Source organism: Corvus hawaiiensis, chromosome 5 (assembly GCF_020740725.1).
Source record: "Corvus hawaiiensis isolate bCorHaw1 chromosome 5, bCorHaw1.pri.cur, whole genome shotgun sequence".
Lineage (NCBI taxonomy): Eukaryota > Metazoa > Chordata > Aves > Passeriformes > Corvidae > Corvus > Corvus hawaiiensis.
The window spans coordinates 48,400,682-48,416,327 of record NC_063217.1 but is presented as its reverse complement, the minus strand read 5'-3'; the positions used below and the strand labels follow the sequence as shown (position 1 = coordinate 48,416,327).

At 38.8% G+C, this 15,646-nt stretch overlaps 1 protein-coding gene across 2 annotated transcripts in view; it reads left to right on the top strand.

Moving 5' to 3' along the window:
• Positions 1-15,646, top strand: part of FBXW7 (F-box and WD repeat domain containing 7) — a 180,081-nt gene that overhangs the window by 147,346 nt on the left and 17,089 nt on the right. For both annotated transcript variants that reach the window (XM_048303624.1, XM_048303625.1), the window contains 3 exons: positions 2,156-2,238; positions 5,290-5,431; positions 12,614-12,748. In XM_048303624.1, the coding sequence (XP_048159581.1) occupies positions 2,156-2,238; positions 5,290-5,431; positions 12,614-12,748 (360 nt within the window). The remainder of the gene's footprint in view (positions 1-2,155; positions 2,239-5,289; positions 5,432-12,613; positions 12,749-15,646) is intronic.

Below are 15,646 nucleotides of genomic sequence, written 5' to 3'. Positions count from 1 at the left end.
AAGGAGTTGTGTTTTCCTAGCGACAAATGAAATGTTTAGAGGGATGTTTGCTCGACGGTTTCTGTTTTTTGGTTACACAGGGACCTTACTGATGTCTGAATCTTGTCACTAGACCTCTCTGCTTTAGAGAAAGTTTTATCTTCTTCATAGGATAAACGGCATTTTTGACCGTGTATTTACTTAGCACCTTCTGAGATACTGAAAGTCAGTCTGCGTGGTGGATCCCATGTGAAAGTTGCCTAAAATACCTGAAAAACCCCCAGTCAAAAGAAACAGGTGAAATAATTTTTGGGCAACATAATGCATATTGGTTTCTTCGCTAAGGCAAAAGAATAAATCACCAGAGCTGGTTATTCTACTGTAGGCTTCCTACTTTTTATTTTTAAGGTGTGCTTTTGCAAAACTGCATCTCCCTCTTATGAGAAGCAGAAGAGGAATATGATGATGATAACCTCTCAGAAAGGCAAGCTGGAAATAAAAATTTTCCTTGAACAAGAAAAATCCTTTCTGAAAAGTCTATCATCAAATCCTGAAATGTGTTCTCAAACATCTTACTTATGCTTCCGGTAATTTTAATGGCTCACCCATGTAGCACAGCAATAAAAGATGGTATCCATTATTTTTCAGTGATCCTTGCACCTGGTTTTCTTGGGGGAAACACGGGGGGCTGCTCCTCCTGGGGCGTGGGGAAGCAGCGAGGGTGAGGCTTGTGATTCGGCAGCATTCAGGGCGGTTCTGGCTCAGTGCTTGTCTGGTGAAATGCTGTGGAGTGTCCCATGTGAGGCACGGGCAAGAAAACACAGCTACAAGGCAAGCTCTTCTGATTGTGTTGTAGCTGTTCCCGTAAAAAGGAGCCTTAGCTTTCATGTGTAACCACTGATGAAGCAGAACACAAGATCTTCAGTGGCTGTTTTTAGGTAAAGCCATGAGGGTATTTTAAAGGTATAAAAACCACAATCACAACACAAGTATATGGACTATAAGCTTTAGAGAATGCTGTTGGGCTTGGGGTGTTTTGTTTTAGGTAGGTAGGCAGGCTGATACAATAAATGGTTAAATAACTATATTATATTACAACATTAAAAAAGATCAAATCAGTTGTGTAAGAAAGATGCCAACTTTTAGACTATGTCTTAAATGCAAAATTTTGGAAAAAGGAAGCAAATGGCTATACTAAAGTCTGAAGGGTAATACCAGTAGTTTATGTATTTTGCAGCTCACAGTTGTAAACAGCAGTAAACATTCTTCAGCTGGCTAAACTGTTGTGGTGTATCACATCTCAAAAAAAAAAAGGAAAACCAACAAAAACTCAGAAGTTGCATTTGGCACATGTATGTCTCATTTAGCCCAAAAGTCTGTGGTTAAAGATTACCCAAATATGTAGAAAGTAATCTCTATTTGTCTGCCTGGATAAAATGGCTTTCATTGGTTTCCATCTCTTTGGTAATTTTTGCAGTCTGGCTTCCCCTTTTAGCAGCTGCCCTGCTTGTTATTTGGTTTTGATCATATCTAATTGGGGGTGACATTCAAGACTGGGGTGTAGCATTTTTCATCCTTACTGTTCTTGAAAAAATACTGGTTAATCCGTCAGTCAGTTTTATTGTAGTTTTATAAATGTTTTCAATGTACAATTTTAAAATAAAAGTATAGACAAAGGAAAAGATACAGTTGATTTTTTTTTTTTTTTTTTTTTTAGGCCCCAAGATAAATATAGTTTATAATGCAGACAGGCTACCTAAAATTTAACCATTTCAATGAGAGACTTAGCAATTAACCTGAACACAAAAAAATCAAGGGCTTTGGTTTAGTTCCTTCCCTCCTCTCCCAGGAGGACAGAGAAAGAACAGTTTAGTAAATAAACTAACACAGTTCTGCACACTTTTTCACATTTGAAATCTGGGAATTAAAAGAATGTAATTCCAATAGATTTTGGGCCCTAAAAGAGCAATAATATGTATATGCACCCTATAAAACATGTATCAAATATTGTTGAATTTAGAAAATAAAATGTTGCTTTAAATCATTTTGTGTCAGCTTTTTGAAATTTGGTATAAAAGTAGAAGGTAAAAATGTGTTGATTTTATAGAAGTACACATAAGTAAGGTTGGTCGTGTAACTAAATCCATGTTATTACTCTTTTTCCCTCACCTTACAGATGAAGAGAAAGTTGGACCATGGCTCCGAGGTCCGTTCTTTCTCTCTGGGAAAGAAACCCTGCAAAGTCTCAGAATACACAAGGTAATTAAATGCAATGACAGATCACTGGATTCTGATTCCTGCGTATATCCTGTCTTTCCAATTGCCGAGCCTGATTAATTAAGCTCCTCTTAATGTTAAAGCACTGTAAAGCAAAGAAGAGGTGGTATCAGCATTTGTATACTGCTTTGCTAATTTAAATTATGTGAACTGTAGATGAGTTTTAATGAAGTAGCCAGACTTGCATTTCTTTGGTTGAGGTTTGTGTTTCATTCTAAATATAGCATGCCCATTTACTTAAGAGACTTTTTGAGGGCTGGAGCATTCTTGGGAATAAAATCAATCAGATTTTAAAAAGGGACATAACCATAAACCCTAAGACTATTAAAATTGTGATCAAATGTATCACTTTGCTATGGTAACAGGAATGAGAGAATGGAAATTCATGTAGGCAGAGCAGACCATCTGATCTTAACGGGAACGCATACGTACTTGCTATCTACAACCTGAAAGTATTATGGGTTCTGGTCCCCTTCCTTGCTACTCCTGTATGGTACCAGGAAGCACAAATATCTGCTGCTGTTCCTGTCAGGTGCTGTGTGGGGGTAAAGCACTCCTAACCACGAGCAGCAGTAGTGGAGCAGGGCTGTGGATGCACACCTTACAACTACATTCTTACTATGTAGTTGCCATAACAATTGTGCTTGGATGTCACACTGCTTCCCATCCTGTTTGAATTTACACTATTTTACGTTTTTTCCCCACTATAAGCATCGTCCCTCCCATAAGCACTGCATTTGCCTGCCCAGGCTCTCTGGTGCTTCTTTTGAACATGCTACAGTACTGTTTAGTCACTGATGGCTCTTCAAAAGTAGTTTATATTTTATTTCTCCTCCTTTAAGAGGTTTATCAGGTGATGAGTGAAAAGTTAGGCAACAGGTCTTAGGGTTGCTTTTCAGATGTGTAAATGCTGCAGCAGAGTAAAGGAGGCAATGTGTTGTTGCTGAGAGGAACTTGTTGCAGCTTCCACATCCCCCCAAGCCTCAAGGGGGTATCTTCTGATTTCTGAGTCAGTCTAATGGAAGGACTCTCTTGTTGGCCACCAGTTCTTCAGGTGACACGCTGTTCTCTGCACTCCCAGAAGAGCAAGCGGTTCAGCAACAAAGAAAGTACACTTTTTTGTCAAGTGTAACTGTCAGATTCAGAGGAACTGGTGGACTTGTCCAGCTTCCACAGAGACCTGACTCATTGTTTCAGGGGAGTGAAAACATAGAGGAAAAATGAAGCACAAACAAGTATCTTGTGGTTTAATCTCAAGTCAAAGGAAAGAAGCTTTTAGATCCTGTTTTGAATAACTTGTTTTTGACTGAGAGCCAGTTTACAGCTGAAGAAAGTAAAGTATAACTGTTCTACTGGGGCAAGGTCAAGGCTACATGCTGCTCAGAACCAATGAAAGCTAATTTCAAGTGCCTTATTTTGGACCTTGAACGATAGGCCTTGTGCTGGATCTCTGTGCAGGTGATTAGAATGAGTAAGCTGTAAAATCACATTTTGTTTTAACAATACCTTTAACTGGCATTACTTGGATTTTGAATAGTTATTGTCATAAAAAATCCTTAAAAGACATCTGATCCTCCTCTCTTAAACTCTTTGATTTGGTTTTATCTAAATAAAATGTAGGCAAATGATGCAGTTCTTGTGCCTGTTTCCATTTTCCCTAGGATCAGGCACTCTAAAATTGACCAGCTGACTGACCTGTTTGCATATAACAGGTAAAGCCAGTAAACAAATGCCGTTAAGAGGATCCTTCATCTCTGAAACAGTATTTTTATACCAGTTTCTGTTATTACTCAGCAAAATAAACAGTTAAAAGTAGGTGTGCTCAAACCAATCTTTACTTTTCTTGACCGCTTTGGGTAAATGTTAGGACATGCTATGATTGTCCTTCAGAACAAGGAAGAGTAGAGTGAAATGTTTGTAGAGCATAATGAGGTAAATATTAAAATGAACTTGCCTTGCATCATTTAAAGCTATTCCTGTAGCCACTGAAAAATCAGTAAACCCACTAAGCTCATGCCTACTAAAAAGCTGGGTTTATCCTACAAAAGAGCAGAGGGTTTTTTGGAGTCTCACACTGTATTTAAAGTGTTCATGCTTGTGCAAATACTACTGGGGTTCCATATTTCCTGCTAGGGAATACGGCTTTGATATTCTGTGAACGAAGTACTTTACATTATGTAAAAAACCGCAAAACTCAAAAACGAAAAAACAACCAACCAAACAAACAAAAAAAAAACCCAAACCAGAAAACACAGTCAGCTGTATTTCTTTAGACTCCCACAATAGTAGCTTAATCCCGGCTCTTTTAAAAGCTCCATTCCATATGAATGAGCTGGTTTTTAACATGTCAGAGTGAAAAAATCAAACTGTGATTCAGAGAGCACCTTTGGCTCCTTTTCCCTTTTCACTTCACACTCTCCCCCTTAATTCCTGTGTCGCTCCATCAACACACAAACTTTAAAAGACTGTATAGAGTATTTCAAAGCCCAGTTCCAGACCACTAAGCCACCAGAACTGCTTGATATTACTAGCTCTTTGTCAACAAAATATATTAAAACCTAAAAATAGATACTTATTTCCTTTCTGTTTGGAGATGAAGCAGTACTAGCACATTTCACATACAGGTGGAACTCTGAGATGTGGCTTCCTACATCCCCAGTCAGAAGGCACCAGTGTGGCCCAGAAGGAAAGGAAATACTCTGACAAGGAAGGGAATATGTAAACCTGCATCTTTACACGCAGCTTGCTGGCCAGTTAACAGAGTGATAATTTTTCAGCCTTGAAATGTGATCCCTATTTCTCCCCTTGCTGGGGGGCTATCACTGCAGTGGTAGAAGCAGGCAGGTTTATCCAAGTGAGGGACCGATCTCTTGAGTGACCAGCAGAAAAATTCTTCACATTAATGCTTTTACATGAAGCTAAAGAGTTAAGGTAACAGTTGCAAATTATGTACTAGATTTTTTGTTCTGCAACAGACTCGTGAATTTTCCTTGATGTTTTACGTATGGCTGTCACTTTTTGTTTGTATGGCAGTACCACGGGGCTGGTGCCATGTTCCGCCACACCTACGACGTTTGGGGACCTGCGGGCAGCCAATGGCCAGGGACAGCAGCGGCGCCGCATCACATCCGTGCAGCCGCCATCGGGCCTTCAGGAATGGCTGAAAATGTTCCAGGTAACCATGCTTGCAGAAATAAATACCTGGAGCAGCTCTGCCTCCATGGTTTATGTAAGGGAGTGCTTCAGGAGAGTTGGTCCTCCTTATACATCCCAGAATGTCTCTGCCATTGAGTTTTTGCTCTCTTGCAATAACAAATGGGCATCAACTTTAAGGAATACTTGTTCCCTGTTTCAGCAAGTTACTGCAGAGACTGATAAAAAATAACAGCTTTCACTTTTTTCTTAATAATATAGCCCTTCCTGTTTAATGCTTTCACATTTTCTGCAAAGTCTGTCCAATGTGTAATGGCTTCCTCCATGGCCTCAAGCCGTTTTCACTTGAGACTAGTAAACTGGTGCATGGTTTTCTTCAGTGCAGTTATAGCACTAGATTTGTCACAAGTCTGGTGTCTTCTAAGAATAGAAAGAAAAGTTTATCAAAAATAGATTAAAAGGAAACTCAATGTGTATTTTTACTGATCTCTGTGTACTGAACATGTCAGCCAGCACATGTGTACAGAGTTGAAGGGAGGGAAGGAGAGAAGAGGCTTTTCGTATCTTTTAAAATCCCTTCAGCAACGCCTAAAAATAACTTAAGTAGACAAAAGAAAAGATGTGAAGGACAGTGCTATGGACCACTTGCACAGGTTGAAACTGAAATCTGCCTGGACACCAGTCGGGGAGCACCTGAGCCAATTTTGTGTATGTTAATACAAGCACAGCTTGGGGCAGGCCTCTGCTTCTGGTCCACAACCTGTACCATGGGGATCTTAACTGTACATTTTGTTCTGTAATTTAAGAAGCAGATGAGTCTTAGTCATTGATTTGAAAAATGGAAATATTATGTCTTCCTGTCTTGATTAATAAACCATTTCTTCTAAAAGCATTTTCAAAAGGAGCAACTAACAGATATAGGCATTGTTTCAGTTACTGTAACAGGCAAAGATAGAAGAGCAATGTTGTAGATACAGGTAGCTAGCATACAATTTTGCAGGCAGAAGTGGCTTGATTCATGCTGCCACATAATACCATTGATCTCAATCACTGTCAGTTCTGAACGTTAAAATAATAATGTAGAACGTCTTTCCTCCTTATTTTTACACGTTTATGATCTGCTTAAACCAGTGGAAGCTTGAAATTAAGATTCTTGTACACATCATTCAATTTCTTAAAAATATTCACATTTAATTACTGTGGTGTATCTTTTTTGAGACTGTTCATAGAAATATGTCTTTTTAACCCCTAAGAATCATATTTGAATGGTACTACATATACATATGGTAATGTAATACTGCATTGTATTTTAACATTTTGTAATGTTAAAATATTTCTACTAACAACAGCTATTTTGTTACTGACAATGTGTAACGTATTTTTACATAAGATTGATAGTTAGCAATAGTTACATATTTTTTAAAAAGATTATGGAAGTCTGAAGTGTTTGAGACAGTGGTGCAGACACACATGACAGGAAGAGCAATGCTATCAGCTGTTTGGTTAGGATAGTAGTCTGCAAGCCCATGAAAATTTTGCCTATGTAGACAAATGTGTGCAGTGTGTAATGCAGAGAACGTAGTTTAATACTTACATGTTTAGATACTTTCAACTTGTCAAAATACTTAGTTGCAGCACTAAATGCCTGAATGTTGATCTATACTATTGGGAGAGAGAGGGAGGCCTCTCTCTCCTAACTGGAGATCATTGAGCAGCACTTATTGATCACATCTGTCACTAGTAGTTTTTATTGTATTCACAAATGGGAGTCCCTTACTTTAGAATGAAAAGCTTTCAGAGTCATGTGGTTGTATCTCAGTGTTACATCTGCTTGCCTCCTCGTTTTCTATGTGCTTATTTTTCACATGAGTTTCATGAAAGGGGCAAGTCCTAAACAGCCAAATGATAAAAGCACATTCATAGGGGAGGTAGCTCTGCCCAAAGGGCAGGATTAAATGGCACATGCAGCATCATTCTTGCAATACAAAGTTTTTCCTGTAGAGAAATAGGAATGAGAGAGCTTTCTTCTTGTACTGTGCACTTGCTAGGCCAGCTTAATAGCACTCTTATCTTATATAAAAATATACTTCCAATTAATTTTAAAGCTAAATCTCTAAAGGCATGTTAGGGGGACATATGTACTGTTTCAGGTAAAACCGTTCTTTGGCACAGAAGCTGGCAGTGACCAGTGATACTGAGTTGTTTAGAGGACTCTCACCTGTATGTTGGCCTTCAGTCCTTCTCCTGTGTTATCTTTTCAGATAAAATCAAGACCACTCTGCAAACATTAAGAAAACTTAAGAACATCTATAAGGGTTTTTTTAACTTTACTTTTTATGTGAACTTCCTGTTGTTATGTTTTATAGTTGATCTAAGCCTATTATTTTGAAAGTAACAAAATAATGCAGGAGGGAGAAACAGTTGTGTAGTTCCACTTTCCCTTTAAAAATAAAGTTGTATATGGATTTCAGTGAAGTCTGGAAAAAAGAGTAGAAAGGCATTTTATTAGATTCAAACCAGTTAATTTCTTAAAGGCCTGTTTGTTTTATCTGCTTTGCAGTGGCTCTTGACTTCAGGTCTTTTTAAATTCCACTCTTAGAGTTTTTAAAACCCAGTGCCCCAGTGTATCTTTACAAAATTTCTTCCTTTACAAGAAGTTTTAAGTCACCAAATTGCTTGCCGTAAGGAAAAAAAAAAGTCAGCTGGATGCTAAGTTCAGTCAGAGCTGGTATTTGCTTTATAAATTACTAAGCTCTCCATTCTTCCTACTTCATATATGTAGGGTGTTGGTTTTTTTCATTTAAATAATTTGTTAAGAAATGGAATTTTCATGGAAAACTGATTTTGAAAAGTTGTTCCATACACACTAATATAGGCAATCACTTTGAATAACTAGTGAATGCTATCATTTTACCTAAAATTGGAAGCATTTTTTTCACAGCAGTTTAGATAGTGTCCAAAATGCTTTTGCCATATCTGGCTGGCGAGAGCACTGTTCCTTTTTTTTACATAAATAATTGGCTTAGCCACCTAAATTCAAATTACTTACCATTCTCCATTTCTTATTTTTCCAGAGATGCTCAGGAATGAATACATGTACTGGGTAGTCCAACTCTTATGTGAAGCAGGCAGTAAAGATTTTATCATAACCAGCATTGCAGCATTTTCTGCTCTGTGTCTTGTGGTGGGACTAGGTCAGGGGCTGGCGTTTCTGTGCAACCACTACATGCAGCTTTGGAGAGATCTGCACTCCAGCTTCATGCCCCCTCTTGGCTGTGTCACCATTACTGGTTTGTTTCAGAGGAGGAGTGCAGACTTGCAGCAGGTCTCCTGCCCTTCCCTGCTTATTTCCCACTGGTTTGGCTCTCGTGGCAGATTTGTTACATACAAATTCAACTGGTTTCAGGAGAAGCTACGTTATCCAACCTCTAGCAGGGATGTAGGGTCTGAACCAGTCACAGCTCCTCTAGACAAGGTCTATCACACGTGCTGCAAATGTTCAGGGGACCACACTGGGAACTGGGACTCTGATATGGGTTAATGAGAGGACTTCAGCACCAGCTGCTCCTGAATCCTTCCTGATGTGACAAGCTACTTGCTGATGTAGATGGTGTTTCTTTCAGTGCTTATGTGCTATTTTTGTCCAGACTGAGATACCCTCGAGGTGGGGGATGGCAGGATTTTTGATAACTGATCCAAGGGCTGGACAGAAGCAGGCTCCAAGAAGAGCCCTTCTGCAGGTCTCAGTAATGACAGACCTCCATTAACAGAACTTAGTAATGGAGAACAGTACCTTGAAGTTAAACCCTTTAAAATAGATTGTCCTTAATATAGCTATTATCGCAAAAGGATATAATTGCTACAAGCTGTAATTGTACAAATTGAAGGTAGCAGATGATAGCTGAGCAATAGAAAAGTGCAGGTCATAGAAGAGGAGAGGTGCAGAAACAGATGATAAAAAAACAGGTGGCAGGTTAGACAGAAGGTATGAGGTGGAAGTTGTAGAAGCAGCAAAGATGTTTATATTGATTGTAAGAAAGGGATGACATTTGCACACAGTAGTGAAGGGGGAAAAGAAGGGATAGTTCTCAGGTAGGAAGTGCCATCGTTGCAGCAGCTGCTTTACTGGATGAGGAAATGGTATGAAAAGCCAAAAGACCTTGACTGACAAATCAACACCTCCCTGAGGAATGGGAGGAAAGAGTGTGTATGTTTCTTTAGGATTCTGAAGTCATTAAAAGAGCAGTGTCAGTCAGCTCTGCTGGCTTCCCAAGGGCTATGTGAATGAATCCTGGAGTTACCTTTTCTAGGGGAACCTCTGCCCATAATAAAAGCTTTCGTTTAATTTTACATTAAAATTAAATTTCAGTTTTGAAGACAAAGAGAGCACAGGAAGACAATTAAGCAAAAACATTTTAAAGATAAAGTATCTTATTTCCAAGGTTCTTCAATTTGAAAGGGAATTGGGTGGTAGAAATCCAAGGTGTCTGGTCACAATGCCACCTGTCTCAAAAGTCTCTGGTTATCTGCAAGGTTTGAAACTTTGCAAACTGTTTCTTTCTCTTCTGCAACATTTGCTCACTGTTGTTTCTCATCAAAGCCACCAAGTTACTCCTTATCCTTTCTGCCTAATGAGCTACATGCAGTTTTCGTGCAAATGGATCAAGCTACAGGGCCCAGAAACAGAATTTGCTAGTCTTGTCTTCGTTAATGCAAACAGTTGTGTTCATCTGGCAAAGCTTCCTCCCAATTTTCCATGCCAGACATTTCCCTCAGAGACCTCTTACCAACTGTAGCTGGAGGTTTATTTGCTTAAGTGAAAAACTGAGGGGACAGTGTCCTAGAGACAACATTTTGTAGCAGTTGATTGCTTAAAAAGATCCGTAGGAAGCTGCCTGTATCCATCCCCTAATGATGATGGACAGATAAAAGAGGGTGCTGCTTTTAGTCATTAACAACTCTTTCCCATTCTTGAATCTTTTCCCTTTTCTGTCCAGATCTGTATTAAGTTTTAAAACCCAACTAAGTGTAAGAGAGTTACAGATTAAGATAGCATACAGTGACATTATTAATCAATAACATTTTGGTAACTGCTAGCAACATTTGCCACAACAGCAAACCGTGCTCATCAGGTAGAGTTGTTCTAGTAAATGTAGCTGCTTATAAATTGAGAGTAGACTGACCTTGGAAGTTTTTATTATGAGGAAGTAGCACAGGTATTACTTTCCCTCTTTTTAATTCTCCTAAATTCAAACACGGCTGACAGATGAGATTAAAGATTGCACACGTTTGTACCTAACACCAGCTAAGCTGTGGGTTAATGAAACAAACAGCAGTTGGAAAGTTGGTGAGATAAACAGTTCTTCAGTGCATGATTTATGAAGAACTGCTCTGTGATGCAAATGTTTCTATTGAAAGAAATTTATAATAAATGCCGTTTACAACAGCACTGCTGCAACTTTGGCTGAGACATTCTTGTTTCTTTTTGATATTCTAAGGTATTGGGTATGAGACATGGAAACCCTCATCTCCTGTGTGACACTCTATGTGCACACAGGTGGATGGGGAATGTTTTCTTGCCAGCTTAAACCATTTACCAATTTTACCACACGGTGTGTGGAAAGGCTCAGGTCAGGAACTTCCTCCTCCATTACGGCAGGCTGTCCAGTACCTGGTGCACATTTGCTGCAGGGTGAAAGTGTGGCAGTGGGGTGAGGCAGCTGCTGTGCATGGCTGCTCCCACAGCAGTCCCATGGGAGGGTGCTCACTCAGCTCGGAGCTGCCTCCACTGCCCTGAGAGACTCGGGTCACCTGAAAGTCTCCTGGGCCATTGTTTGGGTAAATGATACTTCTACTGACATTTGGTTATTTTGATGTTTTAATTAGGGAGAAATGATGCAACACAGTGATCTTTCTACCTTGAGTAAAGCTGGGTGTTTATCTGGCTTTGCATTCACTTTCAGAAATTCCACCTTCTTCTTCACTTGCCTCATTGTTCTGCAGAAACTGCACAGTACACAAACATTGTAGTATTGTGGAGACTGGAGTGAATTGTCAGAGTCAAATCCAGGGAACTGAAATTTAGAGCATTAGTAAAGGTCCTGAGCTACCTTACAATTAAGATTTCTGTATTAATCTGCCATGTATCTTGCCTTTTTTTTTTTATTTCAGTTAGCCTCTTGCCGCAACTGTAATATCATTTGTATATGCTAATTTACTTGTAAATGTTACTCTAGAAGACATTTGAGAATAGGAACGTGAATCTGCTCTCAAAAACTGTGATGTGTCATTTTCTCTCTAAGGCTTTATTTGTGCTCTAATTCTGTTGCTAAATCAGCTAGCAGTGGCTGTTGTTTTTTTCTGTAATTTTTTTTTTAAATTGTTTTCACATAACAAATCAAAGCTCTTTGATGAGCACAGATGAGTTTAAGACATGATTTTTGGATCTGCAGTATATTAAGTTATTATTTTTTTTCTACAAATGATGCTCCTAATCTGCTATGCTCCCAGTTGAGTGCTGTATTAAAATCTTCAAATTTTATAGTGCCCGTTAGTAAAAATGTGGAGTAAGAAAATTACCAATCAAAATCCCCTGTTTATTCAAGTGTAAATTGATACTTACAAAATCTGCATTGGTTTATAGCCAGGATTCTGAAATTACAACATTGTCACTTAGGGACATACTGTAGTAATAAGCAGACAGTAAGCTAATGTACTTTTGGAGAAAGTTTTTTACTTTCCTTTCCTCTCATTTCAAGATTTTGGTCTACCAGATGAAACATGAAGGTTAAAAGCTATCATCTCACTTGAATGCACAATAGGGAAAAGGAGTTCATTCTATTGCAACCCCTCCGTTGTCTGTAACGTGTGTGTAGATTTCATCAACTTCAAAAGAAGCTTAATTAATTTAATTATTATTACTAAATATTATTATCTATTTAATTGCCAATCTGTATGTGTGCGTATAACAAATCCTTTCTTAGCTTATGAATTAGTGTAGTAATTTTGAATATTTTGTGTTGATTAACTCCTCGTTTTTGTGTCATTAGCATGAGCATTTATCTCCTGCCTTTTTATATGCTTGTATATAGTTCGGTGAGGAAACTTCATTTGCCTTATTGGCACAGCAATGGCACTTACTGATATAAACCAAACCAGTTTGTTAAACTAAGCTCACTGTTTCTTTCTTCTTCTTCCCTTGCAGAGCTGGAGCGGACCAGAGAAGTTACTTGCTTTAGATGAGCTCATCGATAGTTGTGAACCAACCCAAGTAAAACACATGATGCAAGTGATAGAGCCCCAGTTTCAAAGAGACTTCATTTCCTTGCTCCCAAAAGAGGTGAGAATTATAGGATAATACTGGATCCTGCAGTGCATTGGCTGCCATCTTTAGAAAACTTCCGTGCTAATTTTGTAATGATGTAAGCTCGTGTTAGAGGTTCACCGTTTGGAACACTGCCATAACATGGCTACTGTAATTTCAGATTGACATACCTCTATCTCTTGACAGCATTGAGATACTTGGAAATACAGATGGCCCCTTTAAACAAAATCCCAATAGCTCTAAAAATATCTCTGTATCTTAATTGGGCCAATTGTGCTCTTTTTTTTTTTTTGAGAGCTAATTCTGTTAGGGCACACACACACAAAAATTTCCTCTGGATGTAAGACCTCTCTGCACATTATTCTGTTAGTGTAAGCATTATTTTTAATGCTCTACATGGTGAGTGTTTTGTTAATGTTATTTTTGAATTTATTTTAGACAAACGAAACCCTAAAATCTCCACCAAATAAACCAAAAGTAAACCCAGAAAAGCACTTCTTATTAAGGATAAAGCCAAACTGTAATTAAGCAGACACCTTACAGTAAATCCTTCACTGAAAATCAGATCATGTTGTATCCAGTTAAAGAGAAACTGAGATTTAGATTTCGGTCCACACAAGAGTAATTTGTGATGTCATCACAACCTGAATGTGAGGGTGGATATCCAGGGTTATAAAGCCAGTTTGCTGCAGTTATTGAATAAATGTATTTTAGTTGGCTTATAAATAGTAGTTCTCACCTTGATTGATTTTAGGGAGGTAAGTCTCAGTTCCTAACACTTTGCAAAGCAAGTTCTTTTAAGTCATTCTGGTGTTTGTATTTGGTTGCTATCTTTGACATGGTTTTATTACCTGAAGACTGTTTCATGTCTCTGTTCTTTGACATCTTTTCTGGCATATATCCTATTTTCGAATACTTAGTTGTACAAAACCCTTCTTTCCTTTAATACACTGTCATATCTTCACAAGTCTGGAAGTGTCCCAGCCTTCCCTTGCTGGCTGGCATTTATAAGGGTTGGAATCAATTTATGCAGCAAGTATTAACTTAGTACACAGGACATGAGATTAGTATTTAGGGAAGCACTTTCTGCAGCAACCTTCTCAGGGAGTGGAAAGGACACTGGGGGAGGAGAAGAGTTCAGCAGCACCTCTGCATGGTTGCCCTGTTTCTAGAGAAGCTGCCCAAAGCATCAGAGGCAGAGGAAGGCAACAAAGACTTTATATTTGGAAGAGACAGAAGATACTTTGCCACTTCTGCATCTATTCAGTCTGGAAATTTAATAGAGAATTGATAACAGGAACTCAAAGACAATTTCTCTTTGCATGGTTTTGTGGCAATACTCATTCAAGTACAACCAGTGATCTAGTTACTTACTGTAACTAAAGATCATGCTATAATTTCAGTTTTCACAATTTCTTCTCAGAAAAGATACAGTACTTAGCAGTAAAACTTCCTCACTTAGATTTCTTGACTCCATTGTAAACTACTGATGTTTAATTTGTTTATTTCTAGTGGGTTTCCTGCCTCTTGAACCAGAATATTGCAATGCTTAGCTTCATGACAGGCTGACTTCACCAGTGGAGTTGGCTTGAATAATTTTTGCTTCCTAACCCCGAGTCACTGTCACCAAAATTACCCGAGTTAAAAAAAGCCACTGAGCTGACTCCACCATCTCCTCTGCTCTTCCCTCACCCAGATGTCCCCAGCAGTGCTGTCCCCAGCTGCTGAGTGCTGGCTGCACGGGGGGTGACGCACTGAGCTGTGGGGGCACGAGTGAGTTGTCGGGGTCAGTAATTCCGTGAAGAGGCTTCCCTAGAGGAGCCAGCATCCTGTGAAAACACGCTCCCTTGGGTTGTCACTCCACGTTAACATCTGTACTTATCTCCAGTGCTGTTGGATGCAGTGCACTGATTTTATTACCAAACCAGAACAAGAAGATGATGTGGACAGGAGGGCTTTGCTTCAAAACCATTTTCTGATATTCAAAGATAGTAATTTAATAGCCAAATAACCAAAGAAATGTTTGCTTTCCTCCCGAGAAAACATGCAGTCAAACAATTAATATGAAATAAATACTCCTGTTTTCTTGCTGGGACTTTAGAAATAATTATTTGAATTATTTATGAAAATGAGGTCAAGAAACCAATAGATAAAAGAGTTTTGCTGAAATCAGCCATAGAAATTTTGTTGGTTCTGTGTGTGTAAATGAAAAAAAAGGCAAGAGACCACTTACTATTGGGTGCTATTAACACTGCAAGAGAGTAGTCCTAAATCCAGTTCAGGCAAAGGTCAGATCTTTGCTACCTGGAATTTTCTTATAACTAGATCCATGAGCTGAGACAAAGGGATGTCATCTTTTATCCACTACTAATCTTAAAGTCAGCTGCAGGCTGTGTTGACCATTGATGACTATTTAGATAAATGTAATCTAAAATAAATGTTATCCATATTTAACCTGGTTTAGAATCATTTGGCTCATAGGTTTAATTAACACCAGCTTAGCAAATGTCTGTGTCTGTATATATAGGACAAGTAATATTTAAACAAACTGCTATCAACTGAGGAACATTCAGCAAAAAATGGAAAGGATCTGTGTCATGTTTGAGTTTTGTCACATGCAGGTCTATGTGATGTGTGCTAGGAAACAACACTTCTTCAGTAATTTCACGTGCCAGGAATTAAGACAGAAAGTCTAAAAGGACTTGTTGCTCCTGTAATAGAGAGCCTTACAACAGATCTCAAATGCTGACTGCCTGAGTGAGGACAGAAGAAAATTCTTCAGATTTGTGGCCTGGGGTGCCTACAGGATCCTAACACATCATTTAAGGCACAGGTCCCTCAAATGTGGAGTCCTGTGTGCTCCCTGTGAGCTGCAGGTGATGACTTGAAAACAAGGTGTGTGTGCCACCAAAA